The sequence below is a fragment of the Rattus norvegicus genome, chromosome 15 (genome assembly GCF_021556685.1).
Source record: "Rattus norvegicus strain SHRSP/BbbUtx chromosome 15, alternate assembly SHRSP_T2T, whole genome shotgun sequence".
Taxonomy (NCBI): Eukaryota; Metazoa; Chordata; class Mammalia; order Rodentia; family Muridae; genus Rattus; species Rattus norvegicus.
In genome coordinates, this window is record NC_141548.1 from 32547501 (window position 1) to 32563791 (window position 16291).

Genomic DNA, 16291 nt, shown 5'->3' on the forward strand with positions numbered 1-16291 from the left:
ACAGGTCAGAAAAGAGCATCAAAAGCATCAGATCCCCAGGGACTGGGGTTCCAGAAAGTTGTAAGCCACCATATGGGTCCTGGGAATTGAACCTAGGTCTTCTGGGAAAGCAGCCAGTGACCTTACCCAATTAGCCAGCTCTTCAGCCCCTGTGAGGATGCATGTCAATGTATGGAGAACTGAGGATGGACGCAGAAAGTCAGACTATTTGGGAGGTGGGTTAAATCAGCAAAGGAAAGAGTAACTGCTACTTTTCTTTTTTGTCATGGGTTATTAATTTTTATTTTTGATGTGCACTGAAGTTTTGCCTGCATGTAGAGTACCTAGAACTGGAATTACAGAGAGGTAAGCTGCCACGTGGGTGCTGCGAATTGAACCCAGGTCCTCTGGAACAACAACCGGGGCTCTTAAGCACTGAGCCATCTCTCCAGCCACTAAGTTCTACTTTTCACACCTTTCCATCTCTTTTTAAAGCTGTGACATATATAATAGGAATCATTTAAAGAATGGGTATTTTAATGATTAAAATAAAAACAGGGGCTTTATAAAAAAAATAATAAAACAGGAGCTGGAGAGATGGCTCAGCGGTTAAGAGCACTGACTGCTCTTCCAGAGGTCCTGAGTTCAATTCCCAGCTACCACATGGTGGCTCACAGCCATCTGTAATGGGATCTGGTGCCCTGGGATGTAATGGGATCTGGTGTGTCTGAAGAGAGCTACAGTGCACTCACATACATAAAATAGATAAAATTTTTTAAAAATAAAATAAAATAAAGCAGGGTCTTTAGAACAATGTCACCCATATGCAGAGTGCTCTCCTACCATACAAGATCCTAGCTGATTCCTCAGCACCATGAGAAAACAAACAAATCCAAAGTACAGCAGCCTTAAAGCAAAATTCTAAGTCAGAGGAAATCGCTTTCCACAGAAGTTAAAAACCCAACAACTCTAAGACAGTACATATGTATATATGTAGGACAGTGTATGTGTATATACATAGGACAGTATATATATATATATATATATATATATATATATATATGTGTGTGCGCGCACGTGTATAGGACAGTATATATGTATATATGTAGGACAGTACATGTGTATATACATAGGACAGTATATATGTGTGCGTGTGCGTGTATAGGACAGTATATATGTATATATGTAGGACAGTGTATATGTATATATGTAGGACAGTGTATGTGTATATACATAGGACAGTATCTGTGTATGTGTGTGTATAGGACAGTATATATGTATATATGTAGGACAGTGTATGTGTATATACATAGAACAGTATATATGTGTGTGTGTGCGTGTATAGGACAGTATATATGTATATATGTAGGACAGTATATGTGTATATATGTAGGATGGTATATATGTATATGTGCAGGACAGTATATAGGGATATATGTAGGATGTTGTATATATGTATATATATATGTGTACATGTATATATAGAACAGTATATGTGTACATATATAGGATGGTGTATATGTATATATGTAGGATGGTATATAGGAATATATGTAAGACATTATACACATATATATACATAGGACTGTATATATGTAGGACAGTATGTGTACATACATAGGATGGTGTATATATATATATATGTGTATATATATATATATAGGATGGTATATTGGAATATATGTAGGACAGTATACATATATATACACATAGGACAGGTTGGGGGTGGATCCAGTCTAGTCACTTGCACTGGTCCTGTTGATGCCTCTCTGTGGTGCACTCATATATTTTTGGTTGTGAACCTAGACGTTAATGACTGAGCCATCTCTCCAGCCCTCTGTGGTGCACTCTTAAGCCATCCAAACTCACTAATTCTCCCAGGAAACTGGGAGAGAGATCACAACAGCCCAGAGATAAGAGTCTTGGGCTTACATCTCCTGAGAGGTTCAGTCAGAGCATGACAAATACAGAGGCGAATGCTAGCAGCAAGTCATTGAACTGAGAAGGAGGTCCCCATTGGAAGAGTTAGGGAAAGGATTGAAGGAGCTGAAGGGGCTTGCAACCCCATAAGAACAATACCAACCAACCAGAGCTCCCAGGAACTAAACCACCATCTAAAGAGTACATATGGACTGATCCATGGCTCCAGCTGCATATGTAGCAGAGGATGGCCTTGTCAGGCACCAATGGGAGGAGAAGCCTTTAGTCCTGCCAAGGCTGGACCCCCAGTGTAGGGGAATGTCAGGGAGGGGAGGTGGAAAGGGGTGTGGTTGGAATGGGGAGCACCCTTATAGAAGAAGAGGGAGGGGAGGGGATAGGGGGCTTATGGACAGGAAACCGGGAAAGGGAATAACATTTGAAATGCAAAAATAATAAAAAATAACCAATAAAAAGAGTCGTGGGCTTAGAATTTATAGCTGGTGAGAGTTTTATTCATCATCTGCTCTACATCCTCGGTTCATAGAGAAAGCGTCCGGACCGTGGCGGCAATAATATTATTGTTTGGTGAGAGTAATCACTACATGCTTAGTAGTTTACACTGACTCAGGCACGTTCATGTGTGGCAGACATTTATTAAACTAGAATAGAGGGGAAGACCTGAGTGCATGATGGTCACGGAGAACCATAGCGCTCCCCGGTCTCCCATCCTGGCTGCCTGTACCTATCAAATGGGAAGTCATCTCGGATGACTTGGACGGTCCTTTCACACTGGGTATCGCAGTGATCGTTTCCTGCCTGTCTGAAGTGCTCAGTGGTTCTCAGCCTTCCTAATGCTGCAGTCCTCTAAAGCAGGTCCTCATGTTATGACGCCCTCCAGCCATAAAATCATCTTATTGCTACTTCATAACTGTAATTTTGCTACTGTTATGAATCATAACGTAAATATCTGATATTTCCCATAGCCTTAGGCTAACCCAAAGGGGTTGTGACTCGCAGGTTGAGAATCACTAGCAATAGACTTTGAGTCAGAAAGGAAGTTAGCGTCAGGCCTAGGCCAGCTGTCATAACCTATCACATTTGTCACCTGGCCCTCACGATATGGATGCTGGGAGGAGCTCAAGTCTCACCTCCATAAGCAGTTTCAAAACATTCATTCACTGACCCTTCGTGTGTGTGGTGTGTGTGTGTTATTTTATTCTGCTGAGGGTCAGCGGCACAAGGCTTACACTCTAAACTCTTAAGGGCCTAAGCCTGTCTCCCCAAGGCTGCTCGACTGTGGTGTCTTAAGTAAAGGTATAACCTCTACTAGTGGTCTCTGACTCAAGGGTCAGGATCCTAGCCAAGACTCTCCAGGTTCAGGGAAAACCGTGGTCGCTTCCCTCCAGCTGTTCAAACACAGCTATGCCCTTGGTCTCTGCTTACATACTGTCCAATGGGTGTCATCAGGTGCTAGGACTGTGTCTGGTTATCCTCAGTGAGTGATGTCCCTGGGTTCTGGTTATCAGGTACAACCTTGGGAGTAGTGGGGATCTTGAATAAGCTATCTTTATATGTCTGAAGGCATTTTTTACTATGCTCATTAAGATGAGCTTATGGGGCTGGGGGAGTAGGGGTATGTACATGTGTGCATGTGGAAACCAGAGGTCAAGGTGGGGTGCTTTCTATCACTCTTCACCTCATCTTTCTCTTGAGATAGGGTTTTTCACTGAGCCTGGAGCTCATAGATTGGTAAGACCAGATGAGCAGAAGCCTCAACAATCATCTTGCCTGTCTCTCCAGAGCTAGGAGCGCAGCTGTTAGCCGCCACACCCTGAGGTTAACGCCGAGCATCCGAACTCCCGGTCAGCATACTTGTTCAACGAGCACTTTACCGAATGAGTTACCTGTGCAGGCCATCATATAAACCCGGGCTTTTTTACAGGAAGAATTATTTGGAATTTAAGGAAGCAAAACAAAAATAAATAAAATTTCAAAGCTTCCTCTACAGTGACTCTCCCACGACCCCACCCCCAAAAAAGGTGGGCCAGCAGATGTGTGAGGAGCGGCTGGAGCACGAGAGAAGCTGAGGGTTCCTGTAGTAGAGGTGTGGGTGGTCTTTCAGAAAACATGGACTGAGAATTTGCGGGAGTCCCAAATCAGGCAAAGGGGCGCCAGCAGGGAGCGCTCTCAACCGCGGCTCTCGCCTTGTCCCGGGCCATCGCGGAGCGGGTCCTGGAAGCGTAGCAGGCTGTCCAGGGAGGCAGGACGCTCGCAGCTAGACCAGCCTCCTGTCCTTTGAACGTCCCCTCCCCTAGCAGAGTTCAACCCAGCTTCCGGATCTGAACTATGCAGAAAGCGGGACTGCTGTTAAGAGGCTGGACTCGAGCGTGGAAGTCGGTGAGGATGGCCAGTTCCGGGCTGACTCGCCAGAACCCACTCGCGAATAAGGTGGCCCTGGTCACAGCCTCCACCGACGGGTGAGTACCAGAGACAGAGTCCACATCCAGAAACAAGTACTCTTTAACTCCTGGACTGTTGTCCTCGAGCCTCAGATGCGGCCAAAGGCCTCCCCTGGGGAGAAAAAGGAAACCCACAAGGTGGACCTGAAATCGCTCCGAATCCCCGACCTGGCCCTGCCACCCTCTAGCCCTTGTGTTGCTGCTGCCTTCCACTTTGTGACAACTCCGTGCTGCCATGTGGACCCAGGTCCCCATGCATCTGGGCTGCCCCAATCGACAGCTCCACCTAGAGCCTGGGAAGACCAAAACAACCAGTCATGGTTTCAAAACTCTGTTACTCTTGCCACCCTGTTGGACAAGCCTCCCCAGAGTCCTCACCCTTTATCTAGATTCTGTGCTCAGATCTTTTCTTTAGTCTGTATATTTTGGCCTCCGTGCCCAGCCTGTCTCACCTACCACTCTTAACAATCCAGTTTTTCTTTAATCCCCACAGGGCCTTGCTAGATAAAAGCTCCTTGAAAATCAGGGGTACAGATGTACATGAAAAGCTAACATATCTGGTTATTATAAAATATGTAATTGATATTTACATTTTGAGCCATGCTTTTTGGTGAAGGCCCCCATATAGCAAAGGGGGGATAGAATTTTGGGGGGGATATGGGCTTCTTCAGATAAGGTCCCCAAGCCATAGCCATGGCTACTACTGAACATTCACCTCATTTCTCCCTCTTCTGTCGCAACTGGACATTAGGTACAATAGACAGTCGTGCAGCCTGTGGTAGGTGGTGTCAGTCCTGGGAACTGGGGTAAAAGACAAGATCACAATAAAATGATCTGAGCTTATCCTCCTGTCCGCACCATCAGGCATTGAAAAAATACATGAAGCTCGAATACAGGGAGAGCGAGAGTCCAAAGCGGAAAGTCTAACTCCGGAACCCACGTGTGCTCTCACCCTCTTTCCCTGCGGTAGAGGCCTTGACAGTGTGCCTCCTTTTGTACTTGTAGGATTGGCCTTGCCATCGCCCGGCGTCTGGCTGAGGACGGGGCCCACGTGGTCATCAGCAGCCGCAAACAGCAGAATGTGGACCGTGCAGTGGCCACACTCCAGGGAGAGGGACTGAGTGTTACTGGCGTCGTGTGCCATGTGGGGAAGGCAGAGGATCGAGAAAAGCTGGTAAACATGGTGAGCAGGCAGTGTACGGGCGCTGGGCCAAGGCGGGGCAGAAGGGAGGCAGCTCGCGCCTTGCTGCCTGATTGCTAAGTCAGCACTGGTGAGATGCACCCCACGCTGGCCCCTGCCAGCATCCTAATGCTCACACCCAAACCAGTTCACCAATAATGTTTCGAACATTAATTTTATTACGTTTCATTACCGGTGTGGTAGGGGAGTACTTGTTCATGTAGGTGCCTGTGGAGACCAGAAGAGAGTCTCGAATCCTGATGTGGGCGCTGGGAACTGACCCTATGAGAACAGAACATCCTTTTACCTACTGAACCACCTCTCCAGACTCTCACCAATACATTTTTATCGTGTACCCTTTTCAGTCACATCTGTAGCTCAAAGTCTAAGCACAACTAGATTCTCCCAGCCAGAGAATCAAAAGCCGCTCTGGTCTTTCAACCTTACATGATCCCTTAGACATCCCCTGCCTGAAAATGGCTGCTCCTGGTTCCCTGGTCTGAGTTAATAAATGCTCTCTTGTTCTTGGGCTCATAGAGCTAGTGGGCAGTTCGCCATGTTTCATTCACCTACTGTGAGACATTTCTTGTGTTTTGAGCCTTATGTGGTTTGTCGTTTGTTGTTGTTGTTGCTGCTGCTGCTGCTACTGCTGGTGCTGCTGCTACTGTTGGCATTGGTTTGGTTTGGTTTAGAGGGGCCAGGATCTTGTACCAGAGCTAGACTGGTATGAAATTCATTTAGCAGCCCTGTCTAGCCATGAACTTGTCCCCCCAGTGCTAGAAGAACAAGTGCGAGCTACTCCACCAAGACAAGGACTATTCTCCCTATACTTACAGAGACTGGATCGTCTCATCATCCAGTAAGGAAAAACCAGGCCTACCATTCTTTCAATGCCTACAAAGTGCCAGACGCACCCCCCATTTATATAGTGTCAAGCCTTGGGTGTCCAAACAGACTTTAGTCTTAGCCCGTGTCAGGCTCGACACTTGACACCAGTCTCCAGGGGTGTAAGAAAACATAAATCAAGCTGCAGAGAAGGTATGTCTTACCCCCCCAAGTTTCAGGGTGTTCACTACTCCCCAAAATCCAAGGGGGGACCCACCGACACAGAGAAAGCACAGCCTGTGTGAACTCATCAGACAGTTGGCAGAAATAATGTAGACAGCCTTCTTGGAAGAGGGGGGCCTTTAACCCTTGACTGAAGCGTGATAGATAGAAGACAATCCCATTTTTATTATTTATCTTTATTTTATGTGTATGAGTTTTTTTGCCTACATGTGTGTCTCTACACTATGTGTGTCCCATGCCCATGGAGGTCAGAAGGTGTTGCCATATTCCTTGGAACTGGAGTTACAGGTGGTTGTGAGCCACCATACACATGGTAAGTACCAAACCAGGGTCCTCTGTAAGAGCAGCTGGTGTGCTTAACCACTGAGCCATCTCTCCAGCCCCAAGATAATTCCACTTTTAAAGAACTGTGGACAAATACTTAAATATCCATTGCAAAGTGTCAAATATGAGTCTGGGAAAGTTTGCATTTCCTGGCCTAGGCTGCTGGAAGAACCAGATATTGTAGTGTTTATTCTGAGAAGTAATAGGCAATTAGTGACAGCCATTTAACCCACATGTGCACACGCACACACCGGTGCTGGGGTCAAACCTAGAGCCACACACAATTTCATGTCAAAACCCTATGAGGTGGGCAGGAGTTTGGGAAATGGTTCAGCTATTAAATGTCTTGCTCTGCAAGCAAGAGGACTGAGGCTAAGACACCCAGGCCCATGCAAGTCCCACATGTATCTGGGGGCTCACCTGTAATTCCAGGCTCAGAAGACAGAGATGGGATACCCAGAACAAGCTCCAGGTTTGATGGACAGTCACTGACTCAAGGAAGATTCCTGACATCAACCTCAGGCCACCACATGCATGTGCACCCACATGTGAACATGCAACTGCACAGGAAAGGAGGAAAAGCCTTATTAGGAAAACACATTCTGGCCCCCAGCAAGTCCACCTAGCTGATCCTGCAGCCCTGGCTCTGGAGCAGAGCTTGAGTCAGATCTCGAGGAATAAGTGGTACTGGGTAGCAAGGGTGAGGTTAGGGCTCTCTCTAGTGACCCTGATAAATGAGCAAACAGTCAAAAGACTGAAGGGAAGAGGGGAGCCCTGTCAGCCCTCCGCCAAGAGCTAGACCTGTGGGAAGAGGGCTGCATGGGTGGGGTTCAGGGACCTCCACAGCCTCCCAAGAGAGTGTCGGTAGTTGCGAAGCAAACAGAACCCACATGAAGCTTGGAGCGAGATGAAACTGACTTTAGATAGTCTAATCTGTAGTAAAGATTAATGCAGAAGATGCAGGACAAAGAACATCAGCGAGGAGGCCATTGGCTGTCACCCTGGTCTAGAGCAACAGCTAAGGGGCCGATATGGGTTACTCAAGAGACAGTGTGAAGATTTTTCTAGCCACGTGAAGGGGAGAGACAACTCCCATACCCACATGGTGTACTCACGCACACCCACACATACGTAAAAAAAAAAAAAAAACAACTTTAAAAACAAACCGTTGGGAAGGCTGTACAGCAGATGTCAGGGTGGGGAGTCATGGGGTGAACGTCAGCAGTTTGAGGTGTTCTCCCGAGTCAGCTGTTACCCTGCAGGTGAGAACAGCTGCTCCCCAAAGGTGGCTGCAGCTCACTCCCTCCCACTCTGCACGACAGCTCAACAGTGCCGTGGCGACACAAGCCAGGCTTCCCACTCGATCACACTTTGTCTTAAATAAATAACTCTTATCAAAATAGGCAAGTCCAAAGCACGATAGTATGCTGATTGTACAATTTAGAGCAAAGTCTGACAGTCATCAACGTGGTCTATTTTTGGCCTTTTGAAGGGTGGCTTTTTAGATTGGGGATTGGGACCGTGAGGCAGGGTCTCGTTCTACAGTTCAGACTGCCTTAAATCCGTGACTCGCTGCCTCGACTTCCCTTGAGCTGGGATCACAAGCATAGACTATCATACCCAGTTCCTCATGGACGTGTGTGATTCTATGATGCTCAGTCAACAAAGACTTCTCCTTTGTGTGTGCATGAAAGGGGAGGGAGACAGAAGCCAGAAGACCGCAAACACCCTCTGGCTCTGTCCACTACCCTCTCCCCTTCCCAGTCAGTCACAGAGCATGGCACACATCTCTTTCCTTCTGTTCTGCTCTTGCCCCATCACATGTCAGCAGGCTTTTCGCACAGAGTGAAGGCGGGTGCCTGAGACCTTGGGCTACAATCCCAGCGTTCAGAATGCATGAGCGAGTGCATTGGTAGTGGGTTTTGTGGGGTCTATTACTTTAAATTTTTGTTAAATGAACACGTTGACAGCCCGGGTATTCCTCTAGCAGTGTAGAAACAACTGAGCTTAGCACCTAGTTAGCAAGAATAATTAGTAAAGAGGAGAAGCTGGCAGATGGTGTGCATTGTTAATGACACCCCTCCTTTGCCAAATTGGAGGCACAAAGTTGATTGAGGGCCCATTACATGCTATCTGCCCGAGGCTTCAAAATTGCCAGGTCTGGGCAAATACAAAGCCTGGTTTTAAGGTGGCTTCTAACTCCTGACAATGCTTGCTGGCATGTTCTCCCTGGCCCTCACCACCTACATATACTACTGAGAGGCCGTGGTACCTCCTCTCTTGGCTTTCTCAGTTTAAACCTCAATCTCTGCCTTGCCTCTTCTACTTCTGGGCCAAAAAAAGAGAAGAGAAAATGATATAAAGGTGAGTGTGAAACTGCTTCAGAGCCAGGCTAGTTAGTATCTTCACTAGCATAGGTCTCCTGCATGGCTGCTCCATAAACATCCTGACTGGGTTGTAGAAGGCTCCTAGGAATCAGTTCTCTGCTAGAATTGGAGCCTGACCTCAGCTCAGACACCACTTTGTAACCTGGGGTGAGGGGATCCTTTTGCTTTTTTCAAATACCAAAGGAGTGTGCCTTCCTGCTCTTAGATGCCTCTATGAAACAATTGCCGAGTTACAACCTTGAAAAATGAACTTCCTCAGACCTAGGTGTCATCACTTCCACCATGAGGAGGTTGGGCTAGAATGGTCCTTTACCAGAATAATGGTCCTTTACCAGGATCTTGCTTCATTCGGGTGTGTGTGAGCAGGCCAGCTTTGAGGTCATGGTAGCCTCAAAATTCAAGGAAACAGAGCCGTATGGCACTTGAGGAAATGAGTAAACGGAGCTGGGGCTCAAAAGGAGGTCTAGAAATCGATTTGAGGTGAGAGGTGAAAACAGAAGGAGTGGGGAGCTCACTAAAGAGAAGTGTAAAGAGAAGAGCAAGGGATCAGAGATGCCTTCAAAGGACAAGCAGGACGGGAGACGCAAAAGAATAATAGCTTCAAATGTCATCAAAACTTAGGGAAGCTTTAGAGAGAATACACTTGGAGAAAGACATTTGACAACTGCTCCCGAGAAGAAACTCCACACCAACATTGAGAAATGAACACCGGTCTTAGCTGCAGCCCCGACTCACACCTTCTTCCTCTCTAGGCTCTGAAGCTTCACCAAGGGATTGATATCCTGGTCTCCAATGCTGCTGTCAACCCTTTCTTTGGAAATCTAATGGACGTCACAGAGGAGGTGTGGAACAAGGTGAGAGGGGATGAAGGAAGGCAGCAGGGGACTGCCCTTAGCACAGGCTTGCTGGCCAGGGCGTGTGTGAAGGGCTCACACCGTTGTGGACTTGTAAAGCATATGTGCGGGTTAGCGCCCAGTGTCCTGCTCCTCTCTCACACCTCTGCTTTTTCCTAGCTGTGTCTACTGTCCTTGGCTCTGCGCTAGCTGTCTCTGCTTCCTTTGCCCATCTTTCTCCCTAGGCTGCTCACCCACGCTCTTCTTCCTGGTTTATTTCCAGTAGAAACATGGCAGCTAAGAGGCCAATAACTACTATGCTTAAACTTCCCCACCCACCCATTCCCTTCTCAGCTGTTGGGAAAGAGTGCTTTTTCATTAGTCGGGAATGTTAATAGCTGCTGTTGACTGAAAGGTGGAATTATAAAAAAAAAATGGTGCTTTGTAGCACACAGCCTTGGGATGTGACATGTCCTTTTCTCTTCCTTACTGATATTGCATTAGAAAATTCTAGGTGCCTCAAAGGTGCTAGGATGCTAGGTTTCAGGTGAACGTGTCTCATCACATCATATTCACAGTGTATTTTGTCCATCTACGCCCTTTCATGATAAAGCTTTAATTTGTCTTTGTTTTCTAAGTCACATGGTTTGGAAATTGTAAATTTGTTAAGATCCACCGTGGATTTCTCAGCGTGAGAGTTTAAGGATAGCAAATATATTGTAGTTTATCAGAGTTCCAAACATAAAGACCCAAGTGCCGAAATGTTCTTCAGTGAGCCAGTTTCTGGTTATGTTTTTTTTTTAAGTAAAGAAGCATCTTTTGGGGGAAAAAATCAAATCAGATTGTGGCTCAGTGATGTTTTTTCCTTCTCCTTTTTATTTGAAAGGCTTTTTTAAAAAAAAAATTATGTATGTGTGTCTTGCCTGTCTTTGTGTCTGTGCACCACATGCATGCAGTGCTCACAGAGGCCAGAAGAGGGCTCTGGATAACCTGGAACTAAAGTTAAAGATGGTTGTGAACCAACCTGCAAGCGATGGAACCAGACTTAGACCCTCAGCAAGAACAGTAAGCCCAGAGCCACCACTCCAGCCCTGCTGATTTTTCTTTTTGTTTTACTCTTCTTTCTTTTTTAAAAGTCAGAATCTTGTTAAATAGCTCAGGATAGCTTTGAACTAGCAATCCTCCTGCCTTGGCCTCTTGAATGCTAGGAGTTAGGGTTTGTATCACCATGCCTGGCTCTAGAATCTTTTAAGAACAAAATTTAGAAGAAAGCCAAGTGTTACACACTTGTAATCCCAGTACTTGGGAGGCCGAGAAAGAAGGGTCACTGTAAATCTAAGGCCAACATAGACAATATGGTGAGTTCAAGACTAGCCTAGACTATATACTGTAAAGCCCTATATATAGCCTAGACTATATACAGTAAGATGGTGGTATAGTTTATAAAATTCTATCACTGTTACGTTTCTTGGGTATAATAATGGATTGTAATTATGCAAAAGGAAATTCTTCTTCTTTGGGAAGGCATTTGGGCCAGAAGCATTGTCAAATCTGCAATGGTTCACTAAAAACAAACACTGGGGGCTGGGAAATGATTCGGTGAGTAAAGTATCTGCCTCATGAGCATTAGGACCTGGGTAAGAGTCCCCAGGATCTACCTAAAATCCAATAGAGTTCATGAGTCTCTAAGCAGCACTGCGCTGTGGTAAAGACAGCCAGATCCCCAGAGCTTGCTATCCGTGCAACTAGACTAGCTGAATTAGTAGTGCTGCCTCGGAAAACAAGGTGGATAGCAACAGAAGACTCTGAGCATTGACCTCTGACCTCTACACAGACACACACAGAGACAGACAGACAGACAGACAGACAGAGACAGATAGAGATAGAGAGCGACAGGGAGAGAGACAGAGAGAAACACACACAAACACACATGCACTTTAAGTAAGAAAGAAAGAAAGAGAGAGAGAGAGAGAGAGAGAGAGAGAGAAGGAGGAAGGAAGGAAGAACAGTGAATGGACAGACAGATGGACAGATAGACAGACAGACCCAGGGGCTGGGCAAATAGCTCAGCAAAGTGCTTGCTGTAAAATCATGAAGGCTAGACCTCAGTCCTCCAGTGTGCCTGCCATCCCAGAATTTGGGAAAACAAGACCATGGTGTGTGCTTAATGACTAGTCAGCTGAATCACTGAGCTCTAGGCTCAGTGCCTGACCCTGACTCAAAAACCAATAACAAATTAGAGAAGCCTAGTCCACTGTAGTTTAGGTCCAGGCCGTCATCCAACCCCAGGCTCTCCCTACTTGGGAGAAGTACAACTCCAGCTCAAAACCAAAGCAGGCAGTCCTAAGAGGTGCCTGTGGACTGGCTGGGTAGGAGAGATAAACTGTCTTCCCTCTGCCTCACCTAACCTGATGACCATCATCTACTTAATGGAGCCGTGAGAGGCAGATTGAACCCTAAGTGGTTCCATTGTTAGGTCAACCCGAGGTCTCTATCAACCCTAACAGGCGTTTTCAGGGAACACGTGAGTCCTCATCGCTGGGCCCCTGGGATGCCTTTCTCATGTGCCTTCCTCTCTGTTGACTTCAGGTTTTGAGCATTAATGTGACAGCTTCAGCAATGATGATTAAGGCGGTGGTGCCAGCGATGGAAAAACGAGGGTACCGGATGCTGACAGGAAGCTCGGGTGAGGTGGGGCCCACGGGGGCAGTGCTATTCATGCTGAAGAGGGTCATTCTCTTTCCTTCCCAGAGGCGGCTCGGTGGTGATTGTGAGTTCCGTAGCAGGCTTCGTTCTATTCCCTGTGAGTACCTGTCACTCCTACCTGCTCTCCACCTTACACCATCCACCCCTCCAACTGTCCAAAGAAGTATTTTAGCATCATTCTACCAAGTCCTCTCCCACAAAAGAGATGCCTTGCTTCCATGAACACTAACCTACATGAGACTACGAGGTGATTTCTGACTGTGACCTTCCCTAACAGGAGGTGCTTTTGGGAGGCTCCTGCCCTTGTACACTAAGAACCAAAAATGACCCTGCAAACTAATAAAGAACTCAATTCTCTTCTTTCCCTAGTCTCTGGGCCCTTACAATGTTAGCAAAACAGCTTTGCTGGGTCTCACTAAGAACTTTGCCGCAGAGTTGGCCCCAAAGAACATTCGAGTGAACTGCTTGGCACCTGGACTCATCAAGACTCACTTCAGCAGTGTGGTGAGAAGAAAGAACACTATAATCCCTTCCCCCAGATCCATTGAAAGGATTGGGGAAGCCTAGACCCATGTCCTAAATCCACTCCCACCCTCATCCCTGCAGCCTGTGCTTCCCCATCCCTTGTCCTTACCAGACACCTTCCCCAGGCCAGACTCCCACACACCCCTTTCCTACTGGGCTCTACCAAGTGAAGCAGGGCCAGGAATTCAGACTGTATCCATATTGTCTCCTAAAGTGGATGAGAACTGAAGAGACCTGACAAGATACCTGAATAAGACTTGAAAGGATGAAGTAGAGACCAGCAGTGGAGAGGGAAGAGAGTGGAGAAGCAACAAGCGATGGAAATGTGAATCCTTCCCTAACAGGCTGTGGGGACAGAACTCCCTTCATTCTCTTCCTGTGCTTGCCTCTTCTTGCACATAAAAAGATTTCCCTTTTTTTTTTTTTTTTCAGTTGTGGAAGGAGAAAGCAAGAGAAGAAATGATAAAAGAAACCATGCAAATTAGAAGGTAAGCAGTTAGGGTTAATGTAGATAGACAGAAAGCTCTCCCCGGCTCTCAGTCCCACAGATAACACAGCATGCACCTTGTAGACATCACAGATTCATAGACACTATCACTCCTGTCACCTGACCAAGGACACTGCTTTCATTACAAAAACCTAAGGCATCAGAGCTGACGCAAAGCAGAGCTCTCGCCCACTGTCCGCCTCTCTGGCCCCTGTGGAGACCAGAACCCAGGAGACAGTGGTGTTTCCAAAGCTCAGCCTGATGATCCTACAACCCAAAGAAAACCCCTGAGAAGCTGTATTAAAGCCCCAGACTGTGCCTGTCACTTGCTTTCTTCCCCAGTGAGCTGGCTGAGCTACTCACACAGTTTTGCTAGGTCTCCATTGCTCTAGGTTCACTGCCTCCCTCTGCCTTCCAGCTGCTCTAGCTTGACCCCTCAAGGACAAATGCTGGCAGCGCCTATCTCTTTACTAATCCAAACATCCCAGGCTTCCTCAAGTCCTCCCAAGTCAAGCCGAGGTTGGGCGTGAGCTTTAGGCTCAGTTAACAGAGTATTCTATCACCTCTAGAACATACAGAATCGCGGTACAAACAGTGTGATTTCACACATTCTTATGAAACAAATACATTCATAAAGGGACAAAAGAGTCGATTCCTGAAGAGGATCTGTACACTGAACCTGTACACTGAACCTGTACCCATGAAATGCCTTGGCCATGCCATTTATCAGCACAGACTGACACTCAAATAGTATATATACATTTGAAATAATTTCTTTTAAAACGTCATATAATTGTTCACCATTTTATCGGCCTGACTTCGCATTCTGGAGATCTAAAAACAGTGTTTCTATATTTAAATGCAACATGGTTTTTCAGGCTACAGTATTTATGCATCTATAAATTATAACCACAGAATCATAACCACCCTATTTAATAGGCTGTACCCTGGTTCTGAAAATCACCTAATTTTCTTTTTAATTTTTAAAATGTATATGGGTGTTTTGCCTGCATGTATGTCTGTGTGCCACACGTGTTCCTGGGTGCTCCTGCCCCTGTATGGCAGAAGGAGGCATCACACACCCCTGGAATTGGAGTTTTAAACCGTTGTGAACTGCCAAGCGTGTGTACTGACACTTTAACCTGGGTCCTTTGGAAGAGCAACTGGCCAGTGCTCTTAACTGCAGAGCCTTCTCACCAGCTCCCAACTGATAATTCTTAAGCAAATTTCATGCTTGCAGGCCAGATGAGAGAAGCTAGCCTGTTTGACATTTGCTCCCTCCTTGTTTCCTGTTTCCCAGGCTAGGCAAGCCAGAGGATTGTGTCGGTATAGTTTCCTTCTTGTGCTCTGAAGATGCCAGTTACATCAATGGCGAGACAGTAGTGGTTGGGGGAGGAACCCCTTCTCGCCTCTGAGGACCTAGAGACAGCCTACCAGGGCAAGTGTGTGGGGAGGGTGCACTCCACCTTGTCTCTGTCGCCCTTCCTTGCCACCGCCAACATCTTGTTCACCTCACAAAATCAGCTCTGCCCAGTGTTAAGTTCCTGCTTTCCGTGTGGTCAAAGTGTGGTCAGATGAGCATCCTCGCTGTTGCTATGGCCCTGAAAAGGGCTTTGGGGAGGGGGCGGGGAGCTAGGGGATAGGTAGTGGAAACGGGGCTTGCTGAGAAGACTGTGGCTACTTTAGTGAAGATCAAATCCCTCTCATTCTCGTCTCTGGAGACTTTAAAGGGAGATAGAAGGAACGGACCTGAACAGAGATGGAAATTAACAATTTACAAATACGGTACAAATAAAATGAAGATGATCGCGTTGGTCTGAGTCAATGTGTATTCATTTATCAACGCGAGGTGCTTAGTGGATCTAAGTCTAGTGTAGAAGTCTAAGCAGTGCTGGATCTCTGGATTCTCCCTAGTCCTCCTCCCTATCTCCCAGGCTTGAGCTAACTGCTCAAGGGTGGTTGTGTCTGCCCGCCTGCTGCGGAGCCGCCTGCCAGCTGTGGGGGAAGGTGGCTCGGGAACTCCCAGGTGCTACTCTTAGCCTCACACCCCCAGGGACGGTGCCAAGGACGCCACGGGGATCCCCGACTAGCGAGCAGAAAAGAACCAACTCCCTCCGGCACATTCGGACAGGTCCTTTAGCAGCATCGCCCTTGATTCAGAGTTGCCTCCAGGGTCAGCAAGGACGAGCTGGACGGTTCCTGAGCTGGAAGGAGTGGGAGGGCGGGGCCAAACAAGCTTGACCCGGGGAGGGGTACCGAAGCACGTAAACAAAGAAATTGAAGAATTCGGCTCCGGGTGGCCGAGGCGTGGGTGGCACGGCAGTAGAAACGCTGCACCCCCGCCCCTGAGATAGCTCGGACACCAGGCGCCGCGCTCTGGGCTTCTCACGAGGTAGCCCGCGGGAGGGGTCCTCGCGAGCGCG

At 47.1% G+C, this 16291-nt stretch overlaps 1 protein-coding gene across 4 annotated transcripts in view; it reads left to right on the forward strand.

Annotated features, from left to right (window-relative positions):
• Positions 1–15681, forward strand: part of Dhrs4 (dehydrogenase/reductase 4) — a 23601-nt gene extending 7920 nt beyond the window's left edge. Inside the window, exons 2-9 of one of the 4 annotated variants that reach the window (NM_001433421.1) lie at positions 4218–4376; positions 5364–5541; positions 10070–10171; positions 12740–12810; positions 12902–12953; positions 13226–13360; positions 13814–13869; positions 15169–15681. In NM_001433421.1, coding sequence (NP_001420350.1) covers positions 4246–4376; positions 5364–5541; positions 10070–10171; positions 12740–12810; positions 12902–12953; positions 13226–13360; positions 13814–13869; positions 15169–15283 — 840 coding nt within the window. In that variant the 5' untranslated portion in view covers positions 4218–4245 and the 3' untranslated portion in view covers positions 15284–15681. Of the gene's footprint in view, positions 1–4217; positions 4377–5363; positions 5542–10069; positions 10172–12739; positions 12811–12901; positions 12954–13225; positions 13361–13595; positions 13870–15168 lie in introns of those variants that run through there. The other 3 variants (NR_197357.1, NM_153315.3, NM_001433420.1) reach the window with 3 other exon arrangements.
• Positions 15682–16291: the final 610 nt, after the last annotated feature.